This window comes from Thunnus maccoyii, chromosome 20, assembly GCF_910596095.1.
Source record: "Thunnus maccoyii chromosome 20, fThuMac1.1, whole genome shotgun sequence".
Classification (NCBI taxonomy): Eukaryota; Metazoa; Chordata; class Actinopteri; order Scombriformes; family Scombridae; genus Thunnus; species Thunnus maccoyii.
Window position 1 is genome coordinate 8,416,092 of NC_056552.1, and position 24,587 is coordinate 8,440,678.

The 24,587-nt window shown below is 41.3% G+C and overlaps 1 protein-coding gene across 6 annotated transcripts in view; it reads right to left on the bottom strand.

Moving 5' to 3' along the window:
* Positions 1-17,669, bottom strand: part of sdk2b (sidekick cell adhesion molecule 2b) — a 273,376-nt gene extending 255,707 nt beyond the window's left edge. For 5 of the 6 annotated variants that reach the window (XM_042396798.1, XM_042396795.1, XM_042396794.1 and 2 more), the window contains exon 1: positions 16,597-17,669. In XM_042396798.1, the coding sequence (XP_042252732.1) occupies positions 16,597-16,735 (139 nt within the window). In that variant the 5' untranslated portion in view covers positions 16,736-17,669. The remainder of the gene's footprint in view (positions 1-16,596) is intronic. The other variant, XM_042396797.1, reaches the window with a different exon arrangement.
* Between the last annotated feature and the right edge of the window lie 6,918 nt (positions 17,670-24,587).

Genomic DNA, 24,587 nt, shown 5'->3' on the forward strand with positions numbered 1-24,587 from the left:
ATCAGGCAGCTCTTGAGTTACACACACTCAGCTTTGCCGACAACTCAAAGGAACAGCTTTTTCTCTGTTTCTCAGTTTTCTCTGCCCCGGTAAGTGTGTGCCTTTTTTGTGGTCTATAAAGACTAAAACATCCTCATACAATCATTTCCTGGCTCCCACAGGAGAAGAAAGAAACAGATGTGGAGTGAAACAGTGCGCTTGTCTGTGCTCAATTCCATAGAAGGGAATGTGTGTATTTGTGTTGTGTGTGCGTACATACGTATGTGAAGGGGTCTTAAGCATGCAGCACTCTGCCCTTTGTGTGTGTTAGTTTGTTTGTTTGTTTTTTCAGATAGTGTTTACAAGAATAAGCCCGACGGCATAGAATGGCATTCTTCATGCGGCGATGTATGTTTATGCACAAGACTGTGTGCGTATGTGTGTGTGAGTAAGAACCATGAGGGACTGAGGAATAGCGAACCTGTGCGTAGGTTGTGTTGTGTTCTACAGCTTCCAGAAGGAATGAAAGAGGAAGTAATTGGCCACACAGGAAACTTTTCCTTCTGTGTTGGCATCACACTGAAAAGAACCTTTTCACCTCTTCTCTTACTGTATTTTACTACCACTGAGTGAATGAGGACAAAGCACACGTCACCTTTTTCTGTCTTCGTTGTACAGTTGATGTTATTCCTATCATTTCTCGGAAACCGTCTGCATGATGTCATAAGTGATCGGGCTACGCTAACTGTTTCTGGAACACGAGTCTATGGAGAACTGTAGCTTGCGCTGAGCCAGTCTAAATCTAAAATTTGAACGTCGGTGGAAACAGCTTTGTGCTCATAAAGTCAGAAGTGTATTACAAAACCTGAGATTTCTGAACCACATCATGCAGAGAATCAACACGCTTGTTTCTGACATTTAACACGTTTCTCTCTGAGATTCTCTTTCAGCTATGCATGCTAGGATTTCTGACAGGGAGAAAATCTGAATCTCTGAAAACAAGCAGTTCGGAGACAACCCAAAGTGAACCCGGTGGGAAATAAGAGGAGAGTCAAGGTTACGGATTTTCAACGCCTAAATTTTGGTCAGGACTCTAAGAGATGCGGCTACATTTAGATCGATCGTAATATTTGTTTATGACTCTGTAATTTTTTGCAATGTGTCACACAATATAAACTCAGTAATGAAGTGTGACTGGTTGACCGTCTGTTAGTTCCTGCCCATCTCCAAGTCTTTCCATTAGTCATCATGTCAACTGTAACTACAAAAATCCCCCACAAGCCACAAGACACAAACACTTTCAAAATACTCATTAACTCCTTCATTCAAACATAGCCCACACACCGAGAAAAAATATTTAAAAGACCCAAGTTTCAGTTTACAATAGGACCAAATAAATACCGTAGTAGCCAGTCACTGAAGTCACTGGAGTGTTTAGCTTTTTACAGCTTTCATAACACTTTTTAAAAATGCATTTTACCAATGTCATGACATCGTATACAAAGGTTGTGACACACTAAAATATACAGCATTTAAAATGCTATAAAAGTAGTTTATCAAAACTGAATTCTACTCTTTTATGGTGTAAAAGAACAATCAACCACAACAATTATGGTTTGCGGTTTTAGATTTTTATAAAATCCTACCAATTCTCTGAGGATTCAATAACAGACAATAGTGAAATTAGCCTTTTAAGTGGGCCCATTTCATGCAGACTCAAGCTGGGGAGGTAGGCAGTCTGGTTGGCTGTGATACACAGCAGCTCCGGAGTCCTGTCATTTTATGAGAGGTTTAAAGCCTTCTGCCAGGGAAGGGAGGAAGATTTAGAGAAGGTAGCAGTGCTAGCCAATCCAATGGACTGTCCTCACTTCTTTGATCACCGGTGTATATTGTCTTCTAAAATGGCATTAAAAAAAGGTAGGAGCCCATTCCACTAGACAGTTGAGCTGCTTGAAAAACAGCCACACATATTTAGGCTACAGTTTTGAGTAAAAGGTCTCTGGCAGCTGTACCTCCAAATCTCCTGCCCCCTTTAACTGTCACATAATGGCAACAGTGATATACTGCATTAACTTCCCTGTACTCAATCACTACCTATTGCTCTACAGTAACAATGGGCCTCTTTCTCCTTAATATGCCACACTCCTGGAAGAGTAAAATATGGTGTCTCTTCTTTACAGGCACTTATTCCACACAACACTACTCTGCCTGCAGGTGAAACCTTAACACTCAGTAAACACAATATACAGAAAGAGAAATTGAGGAGTACAGCAAAATAAAAGACAGAGAGTGAAGGGGGAAACTGCCCCCCTTGAACATAGCAATTAATCAATTATCCAGAACGAATCGATACTCCCCGCCCAGCTTGGCAGGCTGACAGCACTCAGGTGTAATTAAAATTGTAACTATTGACAAAACAAGATGGATGGAGCACTTCCTGCCTGTTCTGCTCAGCTCTGAGAGAGTGATTATCTTTGTGTGACTAATACCAGACCTGCCAACACTCCCGTTTTTCCCGGGTTTCTCCCGTATTTCAAGGCCATCTCCCAGCACCCTCCTGTTTTTTTTTTTTTTGCTTCTCCCAGGAAACTCATAGTAATTTGCACGGCCCTCAAACTTTATTATGAATAATCGTCATACACAGATCCATACGTCTTTTATATATGTAACACAATCTACACACACAATCCACACACGACATACAATTTCAACCCATGTGTCACTGCAATCTGGCAACCCACAATCTGATTCAAGGGGCGTGTTTGCAGCTGCTCTCTACACAGGTAGGCTGACTTAGCTGTTGTCAAAATGTCAGGGGCATGACAGCGTCTCACCTAAAAAATCCAAATGCACCTGCAAATTTAAGCAGAGTTGGACTGACTCCATCTAAGAGGGTACTGACAGCTGCCAAGTCAGCCACATAATTACAATAAGTCTTTCTAGTGCACAGAACCTGGAGGAGTAAGAAAGTCACACATGCATACCAGGTGGCTGGTGACTCAAAAAAACCGGGGAAGACAGGAGGAAAACCAACCCACCAACCATCATGTTATTTGACACTAGTTGGCTACTTATCTCTACTTTCTTATGTTCAAGTTATGTTATGTTCTTATGTTCAAATGCAGGGCAGCGCAGAGACATTTAGACAGGCAGCTGCTCAAAGTTAAAAAGACCATAATTCATGGTATAACCTGTTGAAGTATAGCAACAGGTTGTTTTATATGCCATTCAGTGAATTTTACCAACAAAGTCAACTTCAAATTTATAGTATTATTCTATTGTGACAACAGATTTATGTTCTCATCAAGAGTAAACAACATATCACATGATTTACATGTGTTTCCAATGTATTTCCTTAGTATACAAAAATAAATAAAAGCTTATAATCTGATACAGGTGCTGAATACTAGAAAGACTGAACACTAAAACATTCAGAGATCTAACAGTGTAGGTTCACATTAAAAAGTATGAATGCATGTATCAAATACATGACTTACACACTCTTATCTATATGTACAACATACAAAAAGTAGCCTACAAAGCTGACAGTGTTAACAACGTTGTTATTCTAGTTAATTTAAGCTTATTTCTCAACATACAGCACAGCTTAAAAACGAACAAGAATGAAGAAATTCTTACAAGCAAGCAGCCAGACCTCCTGCACGCTCATTCATACATCACACAACATCAACAGGTGACTGAACAACCAGTTAATTAAAAACTGGATAAATTCCAAATGAATCAGGCTCTTTCCATGTGAGTCCAGACAGCCCACTGTAACTCTTCAACAGCTTCAGTGTCCAGGCAAACTACCTACAAGCACATTGACTCACGTTATCTGACGTTTTTCTTTCTTTCTTTCATGGAGATGAAGTATTCATGTCATAATGTCCCGCTGTATTTGTGGCTGTTGGTCATCTTGTTTGTTTCTTAACAGACCTTTGCCGCTGCTAGTTAACCAGAAGCTAACTACCAAAAGCTAACTCTCCCAGATGTTTCATTTAAATTATGTTGTTAACTGTCTGTTGTTGATGAGAGGAGTTCACTTTAGAGCAGCAGCATGTTGGACTGCCACACGCCACCGTAGTCCTGCTGTTGATGCAGCCCAGACAGCTGAAATTCATTCTCACTGTTAGTTTAACAGTCCTTTACAGTCCTTCAGGGCTGCTACAACAAGCTAAATGTTGTGTTGGCTAACGCAAGTAGCTATCTACAGCTCAATTAAAAAAAGGGAAAGTAAATCTGAAAAAAAGGAAACTTGGACTCTGTTGAAAGGCCTAAATAAAATGTATTTTCTTTAGTTATGTCTTTAAAAGTAGCTCGCAATTTGCACGTTATAATTTATTTTCTAATATGCTACTGTATGAAATTCTGTTGCTTTACCACCAGTTCGTCACACTCACGTGCAATACAGTGGTAGAGAACTGAAGATGAAATTTGGAAACCCTCATTGGACCAGCGCAATGTCAATATTGTATTCTGGTTGTTGACTGGTTAGGGAGGACATCTGATGGATCGTTATTTAAATAACAGATTAGCATGAAAAAAACGAAGCACATTAAACTGATATAAGAGTTCCCGCCCCGAGGAGGACAGCAGGAGCCCGTCCTCCTCTGCTCTCCTCTCACCGCTTCACACAGACTGCCCTCTCCCCTCTTGCATGCCCTGCAGGTGTTGCTGTTGAAGCATTTTAATCAGAATTTCAATAATGGATCTTTTCCAAAGAAGAGAGAAAATATATTTTATAAATGATAATGAGTTTTGGTAATGGTGTACTTAAACCAATTACTCTTTTTTACATTTTGGTCTCCCTCTTGCCCTCTTGAGCAACCTCGTCTGCCTCTACGGACCAGCCTCCACTGATGCTCACTTATACACACACATACTTATAAGTATACAACAACACACACATAAACTCAGAAGCAAATGCATACATAGACATATTTATTAATATTATGTTCATGGAATGACAAATTTTAATATAAATTTATATGTGTTTTGTACCACAGTGTTAAACTGCAGGGTTTCTCTAATAAACTGATCACATAATCATAACATAAATAACAATATAAACAAATCTGGTTATTTCTTTATTTATTTACTTATTTCTTTACTATCCACAAGTCCCCATCCCAGCCAAAAAAAACCCTCCTGTATTTTGAAACCTTGGCAGGTCTGCTAACACACATAGGGGATAGAAATTTGAATGCGTCTGTGAGAGCATGTTGCATCCATGAATGTGTGCAAGGTGCTAGCAAGGCTACCTATTAGTGTGCCTGAGTTGAGGTCAAGTGCAAGTAATGCTGCGGGTCAGAGCCCTGTGTCCAAACATCCATCTCACTCCGTCACCTTCCATTATCATCGGGTCATTCCCATTAATTTGACTGTTAAGAGTGTTAAGTGACTTGGTCATGTGTGAAATGCATCCAAGCAAATGATAATCAAAATGTTAATCTAACAAATCTACATATGGGAAACTGCTCAAGTGTAAAGAAGAGCTGTGAAAGTATGCCATTCTCCCAAAGTGGGAAATGTTCTTCCACCTTTCAGTATCAAAGTACGCATCTCAATTAGCAGGTGATATCAGATCATAAGTGTCTCAGCAGATACCAATAGGGGAACTGAATGTTATGATGGAAGAGCAGCTGTCTGAGGAAGCAATAAGAAGCTTTTCGTTCTTCAGGTGATAAAATTGTCAGACACTGACAAAAGTTTCAAATGAAGCCTTTGATTAGCTTCCAGTTAATTGGTGACACCGCTATCACCGTCTTCCTTTTTCTTTCTGCCTCACTCCCTCTCCGTGTGCGTTGCTTTCATCACATAAGACGACATTTTTGAAGTACATCTGCTAACAAAAAAAAACATTTGAATAACGCTTGGTGTTTACATGGTACTTGGCAGGAGTCAAAAGGAACTCTTCAAAAGCAATATCATAGCCGTCCATGATCAATGCTCAAATACCAGCAGAGAATATTCTTTTTTTCAGAGATGTCAGACGTGCTCCCGATTGAGGGAGCCATGCCTTAAATCTCTTGAGACTGGCCCTTGAGCGTCAAACAAGGACAAAAAAAAGGAAAATAAGAGCATGTTTCAGAAATTTAAATGAGTACAGCGTTCAAAGAAGTGCTAGGAAGCAGTCATTTATTGCATTGTTAAAAGACAGGGAAATATTGGCCTTGCACAGTTGATGCTCTAAGAGGGAATCACATTACATTATCCTGTTTGAAGCTCTCAATCAGTTCAAAGTTCATTCTTCAGCTAATAACATAAAGAAACATAATATGTCACAATTGCAGAGAAAGTTTAGTATATCCTCCTTTAAAAGCTCTGGAAAAGAGAGCCCGCGATTGTCAGACATATAAAAAATTCAAACGGTGCCTCATGTGCTGTCTACCCTACTGACAAGTACAAAAAACGGGTACGCAAAATTGAGATCCATACAGAATTCTCCTCACAGTATTTAACATATTGGACTCTGATGCCCAGTCTCTTTCATTATGGTTAACATTCTAGTTCCAACTTTACTGTCATGCTGCATTTCATTTCATTTTCTATGTGTTTCCACTTCAAATATCATCTTCTCGCTCCCCATCTTTAATCTATCTGCTGTTTATCCAGCAGTGAATACTATCACTGGGATTTGCAAAAAGAAATCTATTCAACAAAGGATGTTTCTAAAGCTGAGACTACATCACTATATAATTTGCCTGTCCCAGACACATTTTTCAGACCTGTGAGGGAAAAATCCTCCAGTCAGCTTGTGCCCATCACGAGGGTTTGTCAAGGTCAAGTGGTTAAGAGGCGCGTCTTGACCTCGATGTGAGCGGTCCAAGGTGCTATGGCAATTTTCATCCTGGGTTCATAGTCGGAATACCTTGGAGACGAGTCAGAGACAGGACAACTGGACATATCGTAATTATTACGGTGAGTTCAAGGTAAAAAGTAGCCTCTAGCCTCTCTTTAATCTGAAGCTCTGTGGGTATGTTGCGTAGAGCACGTAATTTACATACTCTGCTCTGACTGAACTGTTGTTTTCTGACATATCCGCCGTTCCAATAATCCATGATCCGGTGATCTGTTTCCACACGTCGCTATTCTTTTTAAAGTCCCGGTAGCTCGTTAATGTCACGCTGTAGAGAGAACTGGGAAGCCAGGCACCGCAACGATCAGTTTTTCCTCCACTTTGTTTAAAGTTCTTTCATGCAGTGGAGTGGAGTAGTAAACAACTCTGTGCTTCTCTTTCCAAAAGAAATAAAACCAAGGGTAATTGGCTCTCTCCTGGTTGATGCTCACATTGCGTAAGAGAACATTTGCATAAAGTTGAGCCTTTCTCCACCTTCCTCTGTAGTGTAGATGGGCACCTTTTGAGGCTGTTTAGCTCAGCAAAGGGGTGCCGGGTTGCAAAGCCAGGTCTCATTCACAATGACTAGCAGCGTATTGCTGTCCAAGCATTTCAGTCCGTATGTGTGAACTGCCTGTTCCCTCTAGACGCAGATCTCTGCAACTGGAGTAATGTTGTAATAAGTACACACTGTCTGAGATCAGTTGTGTTGTTTGTGCACACTCCACCTCAACATGACAACAGCCTGAGACAAGGTCTTGTAGTCAGCATTAGCTTTAACAGCAAGTGACAATAACAATGCACTTGCAAGAGACACAGTTATATATATAAGTATAATTCTAGGATTCCTGTGCATGATCTGGGATGCATCACAGACCCTATGTTTTGGACAGTAAGTAGGTTTTGTCAGCAAATGCAGCCACTTGATAAAAAGCATGTATAAACAAGAATTCTGGCAGATAAAAAGGTATAGAACGCTGCATGTGTAAAGGATTTCAGCAGACATCCTGTCTGATGTGACTGCCTTACCTGAGGGATTAGAAGGAGAGCTTCCTGTATCGAAATGCTAAGACGCCACCACACATAAACATATTCAAATGTCACTAGACGACTGAAAGTAAAACATAAGTCTCCGAAGATAAAATTCAAACCGAAATGAATAAACACAGTCATTTCTTCTATAATGTGTGAGTAATGGCTCATAACAGCAAGGTTATCCTCCAAATGCATCTGGAAGCTGGAAGCGGAAAAAGTCATGTTCTAATAGTTCTCTTCATTCCACGTCATTATTATGTAAAGCATAAAAATGTGTTCTCTCGTCAAATCAAAGCACCCCACAAATCAAAGTTAAGGCAATTACAATCTTATTCCACCCTTTCAAATGGCAACAGCTGTTTCCCTTGGTCAAAATTGCAGTGTAATTGCACACGGTAGCATATGGTTATGGCTGATTAATCCAACTGGGGGTGAAGGCCCCATTATTCCTGCATGGGATGGGTAAATAGGCAGCAGATCCAAGTGCTGGATGGATGTGTAATGGGATGGCAAAAAAGGGAATGGGCCTTTGATGAGATGTCTGTTAAAGATGGCGTGATTGTCAGAATCGATCAGGCCATCTACTATCCCTATCTAAGCCATTAAATTGATTTGCTTGTCATCCGGCTTCTTCAAGAGAGAATCATGCCAGTGATACCAAACTATGCAGAAAAGAGGAGCAGTTTAGGCTGAATTCATATTCATTCAGAAAATATATGGCTCTAGGCTTTTGCAATTTAATGTCCCTTCATGAACTCCATGAACTAGAATTGCAGGGTCTCCCCCACCCCCCCCATCTTTTTGTTCATCCAGCACTGCAGGGAGATCGTTAAAGCCTCAGGGGCCCAGTGTGTGGCAGCATGTCAGGCATGTCATGATAGCTAAAGGACTGCTTACTGGCCAATAGGCTTAGATTGGCCACCACTTGTACACAGACACACATCCACAAGCACACACACCCACTGATACAGTATACACATACATTTCATCTGTGCGCACACAACCACACACACTACCACAAAACACCTCCCCCAGGGAACAGCAATTACAGGGTTCAGAGGTGGTTTCCGAAGCCCCCGGCCAATCCGAGTGTATTTATATTATAAACACACAAGGATCTGCATGAGTGAGTCGAGTTTAGGGGCTTCCTGAAGCCAGTGTCACTCTAAGGTGCATGCTCATTTCCATCTGGCCAGACGGGGGATGATGCTGGTAAACAAGCCTTTACTGTGGCTCCCCCCTGCCTGTCGCCGCATGCATAATGGCCCTCTTAAAGAGCAAGGGAAAAGTTCAAGTCCATAATCACATCCGTACCTCCGGCTTATTATTTCTTAGAGGTCATTTTGGAGCCTACTTTGAAGGACATGTGCAAGCAGCGGTTCACGCTCACTTCCAGGTACTTGCGCAGCTGAATCTCATGTGTGGTGCAGAAGGCATCCAGATGCTAATTTAGGGGAAACTGTAAGAGTAGAGAACCGTGGGTTGGCTTGGCACAGCAGATATGGCAATACAGGATACGGTTTCACCACAGTGATATTAAAACAAGGTGTAATGCTCTACTTTTAAACCCTTCAATCCATTCTAATCACAAAAACCTTGTTCAGGCCAAAGCTTTATTGTTGCAAGTCACACATTGATTGAAAGGAGCAGGAGCCTCAAAAGAAAATAACGCTGTAGTACTCTTACTGAAAAGCCAAGTACAATATACATGTAAGCTACCAGTGCTCTCTTTACTGCACATCAAAGAGTAAATACTACTACTTGTAAATAGAGGTGCGCGAACACACAAGCTTAGCCTTTACAAATGCATTCTTCAAACCATCTCCATAAATGTAAGACCTACTGAACATGAAAACAAATGCACTCACAAACACAAGCCACAGATAGAGTAATAATTCCTGAGCAAGTAAACCACCGGCTTGCTTTTGTGTATAGCAGACTGATCAAAAGAGCCGTTAGAGACTATCTCACAAAAAAAAAAGCAAAATCAACAATACCGGGTTAATCCAGTTCAGTCAGATCCCCAATTAGGAGCAAAGGGATATAGAGCTGAACAATCATAATCAGCCCATCACTACTAACGCCAAAAGAGAGACAAGTGGTCCCTCTGTTTTTATTGACAAGAATTAAAAAATGTTTTCACTCCGATAGGTCATTCCACACTGACCCTTGTCCGTCCCAGTGTATAGTGAGAATTCCCAGCTGGCCTGGGTGGCCTCGTTTTCCCAGTCCGCCCAGCAGTGTGAACAGTAACTAAATTAATAACCATGCAGGGACAAATAGAGCAGCCCTGGCAAACACTAACCACATTCCTTTGTGCTGCAGTCCAGACAACGGGCAAGATGACAGGTCTTTGAATAGAGTCTATTTGTGAATAAGGCTACATCTTTTCCTCAACCCAACAGTTCTTGTTCTGGTCCAGCTGTCCAAGCTGAATGGCGCTTAAAAAAAGAGAGAAGAAAATGTACAATCTTTTTTTCTTTTCAATCCAGTAGTAATTTTTTGGGTTACATAACTGGTGTTTCAAAGAGCAGGACTGGCTGAAATTTTCGGATTACGGTTCTTAGAATGTACTCTATGAGATGAGAGAGAAAAAATGAAATATGGCTGGCAATGCCAATGAGGGAATTAGGAAGTGAATGCGGTCACTGAACAGATAGCTGTGAAATGGCATTGATTATGCCGCATCATTGTCACCTAGAGGAACCCTCTGATGAGCAAGCCTTTGCTGGTGGCATGATTTTTATGTCATCTCGACCAAGTTAGGCTGACCCCATCTTTGCCTGCTGCATTAAAGTATTACAGCCAGAGTCACAAGGTCCTCAAAAAGAGCATGCACATCCCGAAAACAGTAGCTTACAGTGAGCTAAAGGCAATGCTTTTAAGTCTTTTATGCTTGTCTGTATTCATGTATGATGCTGTAAAAAGGTATGCAGGCATGTCATTTTCTTTCTGGTTTGTGCAGCTCTGGCATCTTGCAGCTAGAAGGATGCAATCAGCCTATAAGTGCACTGAACAGAGAGTTTAGTGGGATACTAACATTGGCAGGGTGTTAACATGTAACTCCCTCGTCTTCATACTCTGTGCCATGGTCTCTCTGCATACACAACTCATTCAAGAGATCTTCAACAGCTTAAGGGACGCAGCTTGTAAATTTGCCTTTTTTTTCCTATTTGCAATGAGTGAAAACCAGGTAGCATTAGATTACAGCTGAATTCATACCTTTTCGGTTCTTTAAATACAGAGGATTATCCAATATAATCAGATACCTCGGATGATGTCAAGCTGCATGATAAACGCAGGGAAAAAATCAGACTGAGTTTGGCAGGATGTTGTAGCGTAGATTAATCCACGATAAAGCTTGAGACAAAGACGCTTGACACAATTCACACATCTCTATACTTCCCTCCCTTCCCTCCTCACACATTTACGTGGCTGCACAAAAGCAAGAATCTTCACACAGTAAAAAACGGGGACACAGCAGGCCCCGACGGAAGAGGTTGAAGTCTTGTCACATACACACATATTAAAAAAAAGTCTTACACTCAAGAAAAAAGCCTTTCTTTTCAACACAGCTGTCATATAATGTATGTACAGTATATATTCCTATTATTGTACTGTAGGAGGCAGGTCTGTATATCCAGGAGAGGGAAAAGTGCTGAGTTGTGTTTATGGCTATCAATAGGTGAGAAGTTCACTGATGGAGTCTTTCAGATTCATTCCTTTCACCCTGACACCATGTCTACACAGGAGGCACAGCGTGAGCAGCAGCAGCAGCAAGCAGCAGCAGCAGCAGCAAGCGCTCCGTTGTTGTGTGTCTGCACAGGATACGTGCGTAGTTGTGCACGTATAACAGAGGAAAAATAAACCTGCAGCGTGACAATATGCTTCGAGTTGCGGTTATGCACGTGTAGCCCGAGTGAAACAGGAGCTGTTATACGGCCTGTGTAGACAGCTGTATTGATTAACATAGAAGCTTATCTGTTCCGTCAGATGTGCTTGAGACAGACAACTGACAAATGTGGTTGGAAACGCTTTCTGTATAGACACCTTCAGCCCCACTAAACAGAGAATATGTAGCACCGAGCATACTTTGTATAAGGAATGTATAATTTCATGCACATATATGTTTGTGTATCTTAATAGGAATGTCACGGTAGACCTGTCAATGTGTCAACAATATCCTCCCCTTTCTTTCTTTTCTCCTGTGCTGACGTTCTTGTCAAGTGACAGTGATATTGACAGTGATACTTTCTGAATAACACAAGTGTTAACTCTCTTAAAAATAAGAATCGTCTATATATATAATTCACAAATAGGTTTAACCTTTTAATCAAGCAAGAGTCAAACATGAAAGCAAACTGAGTTTACTTTCTTATACTTATTTTCACATTTTCGCATTTCTGTCTAGCGTTTCCATTTGTTACACACAATATTGTATGTTTTTATCATGTGTCTTACAGACAGTTTGAAATCAATGAATAACATTTTCAGCACCATGGGAGGTGCCACAAGATGCTCTAAAGCCATTAGCACGCTCTCGCTCTTATTTTATCTTTCAAAACGTGTGTAAAATTTTAAGAACGCTGATGGAGTCTTGCTTAGAAAAAAAACTCTTAACCTCCTCGAATAAAATCTGGAAACAGGGGCTCAGATAAACAAAAATAGACCCAAATCTTGAAAGAGAGAAAAACAAAAGGTCTTTAAGTTACGCCTCTCTCTTGGACATGCCACTACCAGAGACCTTGAGTAGGAAGTTTTGTTTTATTGAACGTAGCACAGTGAAACTCTAGACATCCCTCTGAGAAATCTATCACTGGACTTTGACCATGAGTATTCTCGCCAGCCCTGAATACTAAAAGCGATATGTTGTGACCTTTTGCCAAAGTGCTGGCTGCGGGGATCTAGGACAGCCTCACTTTTTTTTTTTTTTTTTCTTCTTTTCAAATCATTTCACAGGGCACAGCTGCTACAAGGAAATCAAGATCCCTTGTCTGTCAATTAAGATGAGTGACAAATCAGGGCATTTGTAGTCTTGAGACATTCTTTCAACTCCACTGTCTGCGCGGATCATTCACGCTCCGATCTCAAGCTGTTTCTTTTTCGTTGGTTTACCTCACTTTAGCTTTCCCCCCACCCATCAAGTTAATTCAAAATCTCCTGAAAAGAACACTTAGACCTGCCGCCTCATAAAAGGCTGACTCATATCGAAGACCAAAGGTGGCTTTGAAGGGTGACAAAAAGAAAAGATCAATAATCTTGATTTCAAAAGTGTCCCTTTATCTAAATACAGTGCTTCAGACATCTGCTGCCTACATTATACCCCTAAGTCTCAAATATACAAAAACAAAACAGACAAATTCTGACACATACACAAACACAACATCTTCATGGTGCAGGTGTCTGACCGTTCAGTGGAGAAGAGGACAGAAAGGAAACAAAAGAGGAAACTATTGTAATAATAGTCTAAAATTTCCACACGCAATTTCCGCCTCTTCAAGCCATTGACCAGCTCACAGAAAATTTCTGCTCCATGTCTATGATTATGTGCCATATGTTGTTGCCTGTGATAAGACTACATCCAATTTTACTTCCTCCTGAAGCAGTCAAGAGGTGCTACCAAACTGCATGCATTTCATTCCAGCAATACAATTTAAATCCAATCTCCTAACAGATTTAAAATGAAGATGACATCCTTGACTTCTATTACTGTGTCAAGGTCCATGTCCAATACAGTAATCTAAAAACAGACTGCCACTCTAAACATGCCGTGACCCCCCGCCCACCCCCACCCGACACACACACACTCTGTCATAACCATCCTTATGGATGTTAATCTGAGTGCCACGCCTTTGACAGAATGAAGTCCTCAACTCCCTCTAAAGCTCCCAAAGTCAGGCTGTAACCAGTCAGGCTAATCCGCAGACATTGAGTGATGCAGAAGTATGTATGCCAAACATGACATTCCAATAGAGTGCTCCCCCGCTGCTCCGAACTCCAAAATAGATGTGTTAGAAATGACAAAAACGGCAGGCCGGCCCAGCATTGTCTCTGCATGACCTCAGTAAATGAATGGAAATGAACAGTGGGACGGACTAGACAGCTCTTACAACTGTCACTTTAAACAAGATATCCAGGGTGAATTGGGAGGAAGGCCTGTTTTTAATATGATTTAAAGAAGAACCAAGAGTGTGCTTATGTGTCAGCTACAAAAATAGGTTCTTAAGTGTTGCAGAGCCTTGAGATGCAAAATGCTTCGCCCTTTAAAATAAGATTATCAAACTCCTGACAGACTGAGTGTAAATTTTCTTGCTGTCAATCAGCTACCAAAGTACCTTTATTAATATTGAAACTTTTTTTTGTGCTGTCATTATGAATGACAATATGATTATGAATGACAACACGCAAAATAGAAGGAGTGAAGATTATCTCTCTCTGCTCAGCAAGCCTTCAAGCAAGACTTCATAGCACTTTGGTCTTATGAAGGCCGTTCTCCCGTCGTTAAAATGCTGTTTCAGAAGACTGGTCATTAAAATGTGGCAAGCAGTGGCTGACATGTCCATCCAGAGGCATGCTACTCGCCTCATCATGTTCTTTAATCATCGGATGGAAAGAGAGCAGCCCACACTGGGGTCACTTTCAACGAGCCGCTCTCCGAACGGTCTGAAGAGAGTCCAATTAAATCCTACATTTCTGACCCAGGAGCGACTACGTAATGATATGTGGGCTACTGCTGGATGGACTGAGCAGAGAAAGAGTGAGAGTGTGTCTGGCAGTCTTCATCCGTAACTTCTGCACATAAGCAGTCACATGCATGCATATTGATTCATGCACCCATGCACATTCAAAAAAAAAAACAGACAACGCCTTCTCTCAAGCCACTTCTGCAAATAATGTGTTCTTATTTAACTTGCTTGGTTAAATAAGCATTAAAAAGGGAAAGAGAGAGGACAGGAACCAAGCATCCAGAATCAGATACAGACAGCAGGGAGAGATACACAGTTATGGAGAGAGGGGAAGCAACAACGTCAGGATTCTTAATCCCTAGGACACACAAGTTATCAATCTCCAGTAAATGTCAGGCACTAGGATATGCCCTCATGAATGATGGATATCTGACTTGTTTGTTTTTTTCATCTTCTCTACATTGTATTATTGAGTGAACACTACCAAAGGCTTAGAGTCTATCTTGAGAAGTAATACTCCCTCCTTACAGTGGCAGCAATACCTGAATCCCAATTACCTGAGTGGAGAGGGTGCAACAAAGGAAAGCAAAGAGCAAGAGAGTGCCTTTTTTTTTTTTTTTTACTGCATGTGTCATCATGCAAGTGTCACCCAAGATGAGGTATTGCACGTTCAAACACCTGAATGCAACAGAATGTACTGCAAATATGACTAAATTTGAGGTTTTCAAACTTCAAGATGTCAACAAAAAAAAGGAGTTCCGCTTTTCACCCCCTGTGATAAAGACAACAGAGAGGAGAGTACAGCCTTCGATCATGATCATCATCCAACCAATGGTTCTAACTACAGCTCAGGTCTAAATGTACGGTAGGCTACAACTGTTCTGCTTGAGATAACAGCTATGTGCGTTGTCTCTTATATCAGAATATGTCTTCAACATGTCTTCAGCAGGCATTCATTTCCCTTAGTGACCAATAATGATCACTGGCTTTTCATTTTTTCAATCATTTCTGACAGAAACAGACTACTGTACAAACATCACATAAAAACTAACACCTTAAAGGGATATGATGGTTGTGAAGAAAAAAAAATATATATGCCTGCGTTACAGCAGACTCTCTGCTGGGCACCAGAGACGCACTCCAAGTCTCCACAGGAATATTACAGAGATCTTGTGGGATTATTGCGCTGATAATTTCAGTCGTACAGCAACCACTCGTGAAAAAAACTGAAAGAAAAGAAAAAAAAAAACACACGCACACACACACACGCTCTTCCAGTCCCTGCAAACTGCCACACATGGCTGTGGCTGTCCTCATGCTGCGGGGAGAAACAGGCTGCATAATTCTCAGAGAACCAATTAATTTTCAACATTTAATGCCCCCCACGTGCGCGCGCTCGCTTTAAACGCCGCACATCAATATGTTGTTTATTTACTGCGCGCGTTTGCCGCGCGAAGTTTAATTGTCGAGGGAGAGGGTTGATTAATTAGTTAGGACTTTTTAATCAGATTGACATTTTTTAACAGCTGGGCTTCTAATGATACGTTCAATGCATATGTTCAGCGGAGTGGAAAATTCAGTTATGTTTGCAAACATAACAGCTGTAAAAAAAAAAAAAAAAAAAAAAAAATGGTTCTTTAAGACTACATTAAATCTCAAATTTACAACAGCAACTGGCACCTCGAGCATTGTCTAAACTCTGTAAAGTTCAGGTTTAGGTGAAGTGAAGTTCGGGGCTATGAGGGATCCATATGTGGAAAAAAAAGTCTCTTTGAAATGTTTAATCAGGGATAACAGCACCAAGGGAATACCAGTGTGTGGGTCTGTGTGACTAGCCTGCAATTAAGAGAGTGTGTGTCAGAGTGATGTGTAACCTAATGAGAAAATTATAGGCTACGTGCAAAAGGCAAAGAATAATGAACACATCACCGTTCCGATGCCGCCAGAACGGAAACGCTTCCACACAAAACATTCAACATAGCAGAGGAGATAGAGACAGTAATGGGCCTGTGTGGTGACTAATCGGCACCGTGCCGAGTCAGTGCCCCCTCTTACCTTGAGCTTGTGTGGAGTGGGTGAGTAAAGAAAGAAATAAAATCCATGTGGCGCGCCACATCGATCTGCTCCAAGAGTCATCAAACATGCTCCCAAACCAGGTGGACTGGACAACAAGTGCCCGGTGAGCTTGAAGCATGCTACAGTGTCCAAGTCCCGGTGTGGTTCTGCTGTCCGCCTGCTGTCGGGTCTCTCTGTCTGGGAACCTGCGGCCACTCGAGCCGGTAGGAGCGCACGGAGCTGGGAGCGCAAGAACGAGCCGCTGCTGCAGCCTGTATCGACCGGACAAATTCGGTCAAACAGTGTCTAAATCTATTACAGGTAGTTTTATTTAGTGGTAGTAAAATGTTTCCCTATTAGGGCCAAAACAGTCTTGAGTTGGTTTCTTTGAATCACTGGATGCAACAGTCAGATGAATCCAGGTTAAGTCCAAATTCAGTCCATTTCTCGCTGCACCTGTAAGAAGACAAGCTGCGCCTCATACTTTTTCATCGACACTTCTTTCGTCTTTGAAACGATGTTGTCCTCTTCTTCTCCCTCCACTTTAAACTTCAGCCTTCCTTTCGTTTTTTTTTTCTTTCCCCAAAGCAGCGAAGACTTTTCCTCGAATCCTTTTTGGAGAAGGGGCGCCAGCTACGAAGCACACCCCCTGTAAAGTTCCTTCCCACAGCAGCGCACTGTCAAGGTCGGCAATTCAGTTTGACAGGACCACTGGGGGGGAAGAAGTTCAGCAGCTCGCAAAGCAGAGAATGAGAGCGGCGAGGAGAGAAACTTGCGCGCAGTCACACTGTCATGGTCGACTCGGAGCCTGCCGTGGAGGAGAGCCCGGCTGCCGGTGTGCGTCGGATGAGGACGGATCCCGGGTTCTTTATGAGGAAACATTAGGCTCTGATGTGCTGGGAGCGCAGCGCAGGTCGCCACCATGCGGCCAAGCGCGAACACACGCTCCCCGTTACAGCAATACAGCTAAACACAGAGCCCAGGATTTCCAGGAGAGGGTTTTATTGCTTTCCACATCACATAAAGGTGGAATGAATATAGCCCATTGTTAAAATGATTTAAGGAACACGTGTTATTTGCCTGTGTTGCCAGTTGTGTGGAGTGGAATGGCGCTTGAGTGCCTGAGGAGAAATCATTGGAGTAGCCCATTTCTATTGGGATTTATAATCTGTCTGAGTTTATTGACCTTCTAGTATTTTTCATCCCTCGTGGCATCATTATGGGGATTTATATTTTGGCTGCATTTTAGTACATTCAGCAATGATACTGTGAGGTTTGTGCAGCACCCTTCTAAGCATGGCTGTATTGTTCTTTTCCTTTTTTTCCCCCCTCTCTCTCTTTTAGTTTATGGATGTGTAATTCCCCACACTGTTTGAGGTGCATGACATGAATAGAAAAAGACACAAATGGCTGTGCTAAGTCTTTACACAGCCAGAACTAAAACTGCTGCATGTTACCTTGTCTGTGTTTCCGCCTGTGTAGAAGGAGGACAAGAAAGAGAAGAGGATGAGAAATTAATGAGTGGAGGACAGAAGGAGGAAGAGCAGAGCAGAGAAAGAAGAGAGAGGAGGGGAGTGATAGAGAGTGACTGAGCAAATGCTGTTTCCAAAATGACAGTATCGGTGAAATACGTAGAGGCTGAGGGAGAGAATGAGAGAGCATGACTGTGCAAATGTTCCTGTCTTGAAAATGACAGTGCCTTGCCAGGAGAAAGCAGGAGTGCTTAATGTTTGTAATGTTTTTTTTTTTTGTTTTTTTTTTGCGAATGGTGAGTCCCATTTAAGCCACCACAGGGCAGAAAGGAAATAATGCACCATGGTAATAGCCTCCGTTGTTTCTCAGCATGATCTCCAGTCTCCTGTTGGCGTTCTCCAACTTATCCAAAAAATGTGACACCTTGCACAAAAGTTAATAATAGGAGAGTTCACATCAGGAAAACCAAGATGGAGTGCTTCCTCGGCCACCCCCAGGGCTGCTGAGGGACCCGATTATGATTTTTCAAAGTACTTACTGTGACTGAACTCAGCAAGAGGGTAATTTAGAAAATCCCTGGACACAGTATTTTGAGCCATAGCTTTCTGCACACAAGTGGCAAAGCCGTTTGTTTGTGTGACTTTTTTTCTTGTTCCAGATGCCACCTCCGCCAGGTGTTACTTCTTGGTGTTGTTGAGCAATGGCTAGCTGTGATTAGCTGTGATTTCAGGTGCTAAAGCAGCTCACTGCAAGCTGTATTCACTTCAGTATGAGACATACTCTATCCATCCAGCCCTAGAATTAACCACACAACTGGTAATGATGATTTGGAGTTATCTGCAGCAGACTGCAATTATTTCGAGTTATTCTGACATTTGCCCTGGGCATCCATATTTAACATCTTAAACCAGACTACCACTGGATGCCATTTTTGGCACAGCGGAGGAGACAGAGAGGAGGGCTTAGAAAATCTGGAAGTAATTGGAGAATACACGCATACTCCCCCCTTAAAGAGCCATATCCAGTGTGTTTGCAAGTTTTAGTTCTTTAACTACAAATCATGTATAGTTTATTTTGCTTATCATTTTCAAATGCATGCTACAGTTTTAGATGTTTACTTTGATGTATTTTTTTCTGTTTTTCCTGGCAGCCATTGGTTTCCGTTCATTGAAAAATTATACAGAAATCATCATCACAGACATGAGGATTGATAGATGTGTTAGATTACAGAACTTGAGAGTTCCAAGAGTCTGTTTATTGATTTTCATACAAGAAAAGAAGAAATCAGTGGCTGCCTGGATTGGTAGAAATGTAGATGCAAGTTAAAGTACACCTGATTTGGAGTAAATTGACCAAAATCTACAAGAATCACTGGTATTGTCCTTCAAGCACAAAAAGTGTACCTGCAACCATTACCACTGTACTGACTCTGAAAACAACCCTCACTATTTCAAATGACAACCTTCACCCAAAACTTCCCAAACACGATTTTCATTCACTCCTCTTACTGACTGAATCATCAATCATGAATTGTAGCACTGACAATAAAATTCAGCTCTCATTTCATTCTGTCAAAAAAGTTGTTTTTTTTTTTGTTTTTTTTTTTTAAAAAAAAAGGGCCCACAGAGGTAGAGCTCCACCTGCATCTTCTGAGGCCTGGAGTAGAGCAACAGAGATGTAGGGAGGAAGGGAGGAGAGGCATCTTTGAACAACAAACGGCATCAAATGTTTGAAATCATTGGAGATACGCTCAGATCAAAGGCCCGATCAACAGCTCAGATCCTCACCTACCTTTGGTTGTGAGGATCTTGCCTGAGATAAGATCACAAATACACACATAAACATGCTCACAGCCTGCAAAAGCGAAAATAATATCAGAAAAATTCTGTCGGCTGCCCAGATGGGAAAGACAAAGATCGACAACCAAAAGGAAGAAAGACCTGAGGGAAGACTCTCGAGTGCTTCAGAGAGATCTGTGAAGTCCACCTCATCCACATAGACACACTCATCACTCTAATGTCCTGATGCACTGACCCCGATGATAACTTGAGGGTAACGCTGGATGCATTAACCTCCAATGATATTTTACTACAGGACAGTGTGGCCGTGGCGGTACGTACTGTACCTCCATTTGCAGGCGGTTTTAAAATGTTTTCCCTGAGTAAATGCAGGTCTGAATGTCTCACCATTATTTATCAAACATTTCTCCCTTCATTAACATTTCTCTGCCAATTAGTACCCATTTAAGGAGCGGCATCAAAAGAAAAGGGATCTTCTTAACCAAAGTGAATTCTCCATCCTCTCTCCCACCACTCACACTGACCAGTCTCACTGGAGGTTTAATGAATCGGAACGAGCAGGGGATAATGGAAATGGGAGCTCAGTGGGAGGCCGATGGGGTGATGAGCATTGCTTATTACCTCCAAGGCCGATTACAATAAAGATCTGTCATCCCTCTGATAGCAGAAGACTCAAGGTCTCCCATATGGGCCCCGCTGACCATCTGAACAACCCCAGTCAACACAAACACACTGAACTGAACCCAGCCTCATTTACAAAGTTATTTATGCAGCATTGTTCATTCACAAGTTTAGGCCAGTTTACTTACTTACTTCTAAGAGCATTAGCATGAGCAGGCTTAGTTGTAAGCAACTTACTGCACCTCAACCTTCTTTCTTTTTTAATTTTTAACCATTAAATGAGGTTAAAAAAAAGGGGATTGATGTTTAAAAAGTAATCATTTACACGTTTATATTTGTGAAATAATGAACTAGATGGTAAAACTATATTTACATGTATCTACATCCCACAGTCAAATGACCTCCCAGTGTAATTACTGCTGAGAAGGGTCATAGGATGATATCCTGAGCTCAATATGCTCAGCAAATAAACTGGGTCCCTTTGAGAATATTTTCTTTGGTACAGCACATCTAAGGCCATGGTACTTCACTGTCATATTCACAGCAGGGAGGCTAAAATGCATTGGCTCTGCAAAAAAAAAGAAAAAGAAGAAAAAAAGTGACATTTAAAAATACCTGATCGACAGTCTAATTTATGTAAGGATCTTTCATCGTAGACATTTTGGCAGATGGAGATGCAAGAAAAATCCAATAGTATTCATCAGAGAGAGAGAGAGATCAGTCAAAAAAAGTAGAGGGAGGAAAGAGGAGCAGAACTGTTTGTGGAAGTGAGACAGATGGTCAAAATAGCAAAGAAATATGTTGAGCAGTAATGCGCCAACCATGGAAGAGAAAGGCCTAATGTAGAGAGAGGTAAAGAGGCTATAGGTGTAGGAGTTAGGATAGAAAGAAAGAAAAAAGAAAATCGTTTTAAAGAGTAAAGTGGTTTAAGATATAACCATAAACAGGTGGGGTGCCTTCTCAACATACAATGTGCTTGTTGTTTTTGATTTGCCTGCAAACTCATTTCACCACCCCCACTCCGAATTTCTCACTTTCCCCACTCCACACGTAGGCTAAACTGCTTAAATGTTTTTTTATGAAGCTGAGTGCATCAATATGATCGTGCAGCACCTCAGAGGCGATTGCATCTGACTGCATCACCCTCTGATTCACATATGCACCTCACTCTGTTTCTCACACATTCAAGAGACTGCAAAATACATCATGAAGCTTCGAGCAACATCAGTAATTATCTTCCCTGAAAAAGATATTTTACCTGGAAGTGGTATCTAGTCACGCTTTTGGTTTTATTTGAGGTTCCTATCCCAATACGATGGAGGTGACCATATAGGTAGAAAATTCAGCCAGCAAAAACGACCTATAGTTACGCCTTTTCTGGCCTTTAATGCTTTCTTAACTTCTCTGATACCCCCTGCTTGATATCAAAAACATCAGAAGATTTGGGGATTTTTTTTTTTTTAGAAGAAGATAAACAGGGGCCAGATGAATAAATGATGTGTATGCACACATAAAAAACATAAATACACCATTTCCCACAAGAAGCATTTGTACAAACCGTACATATTTGATGATATCTTTTGCTTTTGTTCCTTGTTGTCCCAAGAGTGCAACGATCATTTTTTTTTGTGTCGGAGGACCCGCTCAAATCAGAATCATTTTTCATTTTATCATGTTGCACTGCAGTGATTTGAAGATGCTGCTCAGACTGTGTAATGACTGTTGGAGAAAAGCTGACACAGTGTGTGCTAAATATAGTGTGAGCAGAATGTATAAGTTGGATATACATCTCACTGTGAATGGCTCATTTTGCCTTTTCAGGGTCAAGTATACAGTTCTCTATAGCAGATACAGAACAATGGTTTTGTGAGCTATTACAGTCAATCAGAAAATAACCTCACTTGTTAACTCTTGTGGAGGGGGAGAATATTAGAAATATAAACTCGACACTGGCTAAAGGCTAGAAAGTTTGTATTTTAATTAAATCCAAACGCCCAAAAAAAAAAACCCAAAAAACAAAAATGAGCAGATGATTCTTTATTTGGCTGTGGATTCAAGATGCAAGTTTTTTGTCAAGGTGGAGCAGCATGTCAGAGGGTATGGATAAATGTGTATAACGCACACTGGAACATGCATAGATGCGCACACATGCATCACACAAGCATGTACAGACAAGCAAGCAAACACAGCCGTGACTACGACTGACAGATTACCTGGGCCACAGAGGCACAGCCCTAATATAGATTGAGAATCCTCCTTCACTTTTATTAGTGGCTGGGGAAAATGAATATAAAGCCACGTCAAAGCTGAAATAGAGCATCATTCTTTTAGTCCTGATTGAATTCTGGGCTATAAGCCCATGTGACTGATCCGACACTGTCACTTTGTATGGCTGAGACACTGCCTAAAACCCGCTTTGTGTTGAAAAAATGTCAAACTAACACTATTTGACTCAGTAGTGACTCAGCCGTAACCCTTACTTGCAAGCTATTAGAGCTTTGCCTGTAGTGTATTATATGGACACATGAACATATATGAATATTGATACAGCACATATACACCTAGGCATCTATAAATGGAAATAAAGTGCAACAGAGCCAACATAAATAAACACATGGACACACCAAGCTCCCACTGGGTTCATTTCTTTGGGGCACCCTCAATCAAATATCAGTCAATGCAGAGCTGTAATTGGTGCAAACGTAAAACCTTGGGCACCTACATCAGATCAAATATTGACATTCTTCCACCCACTAATAAGAGTTTGGGTCAATGTATGTGTAACTAAGCCTGGAGCCAGAAAAGGCATTTGCTGCCCAACTTGCTGCTACAATGGCAATATGCTGCTCCAGCCTCCATGTTGGAGTCTCGACCCTCACGCCCCCGCACTGTTGAAGGCAGTAGAAGGTGCCACAGCTGTTGGATATTTATTTTGTTTTTCCTGCTTTTCTCTGAAAGGAGGTTTTCATTGTCTAACATTAAGGTTTCCTTAAAGAAAGAGGTCATTTAGCCATCAGGTTTCACTGAAGAACATTTTACTTTTTTAATTTTGTGGTTTCAGATTGTTACATGTCAGGACAGGATGTAGCCTGCCAATCGATCAAGCTGCTTTTCTAGTAGGAATTTCACATTTTGAGTGTTTATTGAAAGTCTTCCTTATCCGATGCAAAATTATGAGCCACTTTATGTATCAGTTCATCATGCCTACCTGTCCATGTGGGTGGTGTACAATGGAGAGAAGGACAAAGTTCATGCATAAAGACCACACACAATACTCAATATGTGCCAGCTCGTTCAATAAGCAGCTATTACCTTTTCAAATTCATCCTCAGACCTAGCCCCTGTCATATTTAATGGCTTGTGGAGAGATTTTTTTTTTCTTCTGTGCACCTCAGAGGAGATAATGGCACTCTGTCAGGAAGTGGAGGAGCAAGGACACATGATGGATTCAGTGTTGGACTTCCTCTGTACCCAGTAATTCAACTCACTGCCTTTTGCCATAGAGCTTTCATGGTAGTATGGCGGCCTTGCCTTAATTATGCGTTTTTTGTGTCAACATATCAGACACACTCCTGAATTATTTGTGAATGCGCTGAACTCATGCACATTAACATACATAGCATGTCATTCAGTTTTTGAATCCTTTTTGAATCCCATCTGTCCTTGTCCCCTGTTCACATATTATGCACTAGCCATTGATTTCTGACGATTATGAACACGGTTTTTCTTGTCTTATAATTCAATAAAATATTCGTGAATCAACCTTCATGTACAGTAACGCCAAACAGGGCCTTAAATGTCACCAAATCTAGCAAAAAAGTTACAACAGTTCATCAAAGTGATTTTATGCAAGCCACCCACCATTATAGTAAAAACAAATTAGTTTGGGTCGTGATGCTAGTTCAGACAAAGATGCAGAACATTTTAAAACTGCATCTGTTCTCTCTGAAGTTAAGGAATAAAAACAGCAGTGAGTTTCACAGGGAGAGATTCTAGTCTGGGAAATGAGGCTTATTTTACCCAATGCTGAAGGAATCCTTTTAGGAAGCCTGCAGAAGAATTGAGTGCAAATTGCTAATTTATTGTGAGATCTCGAGC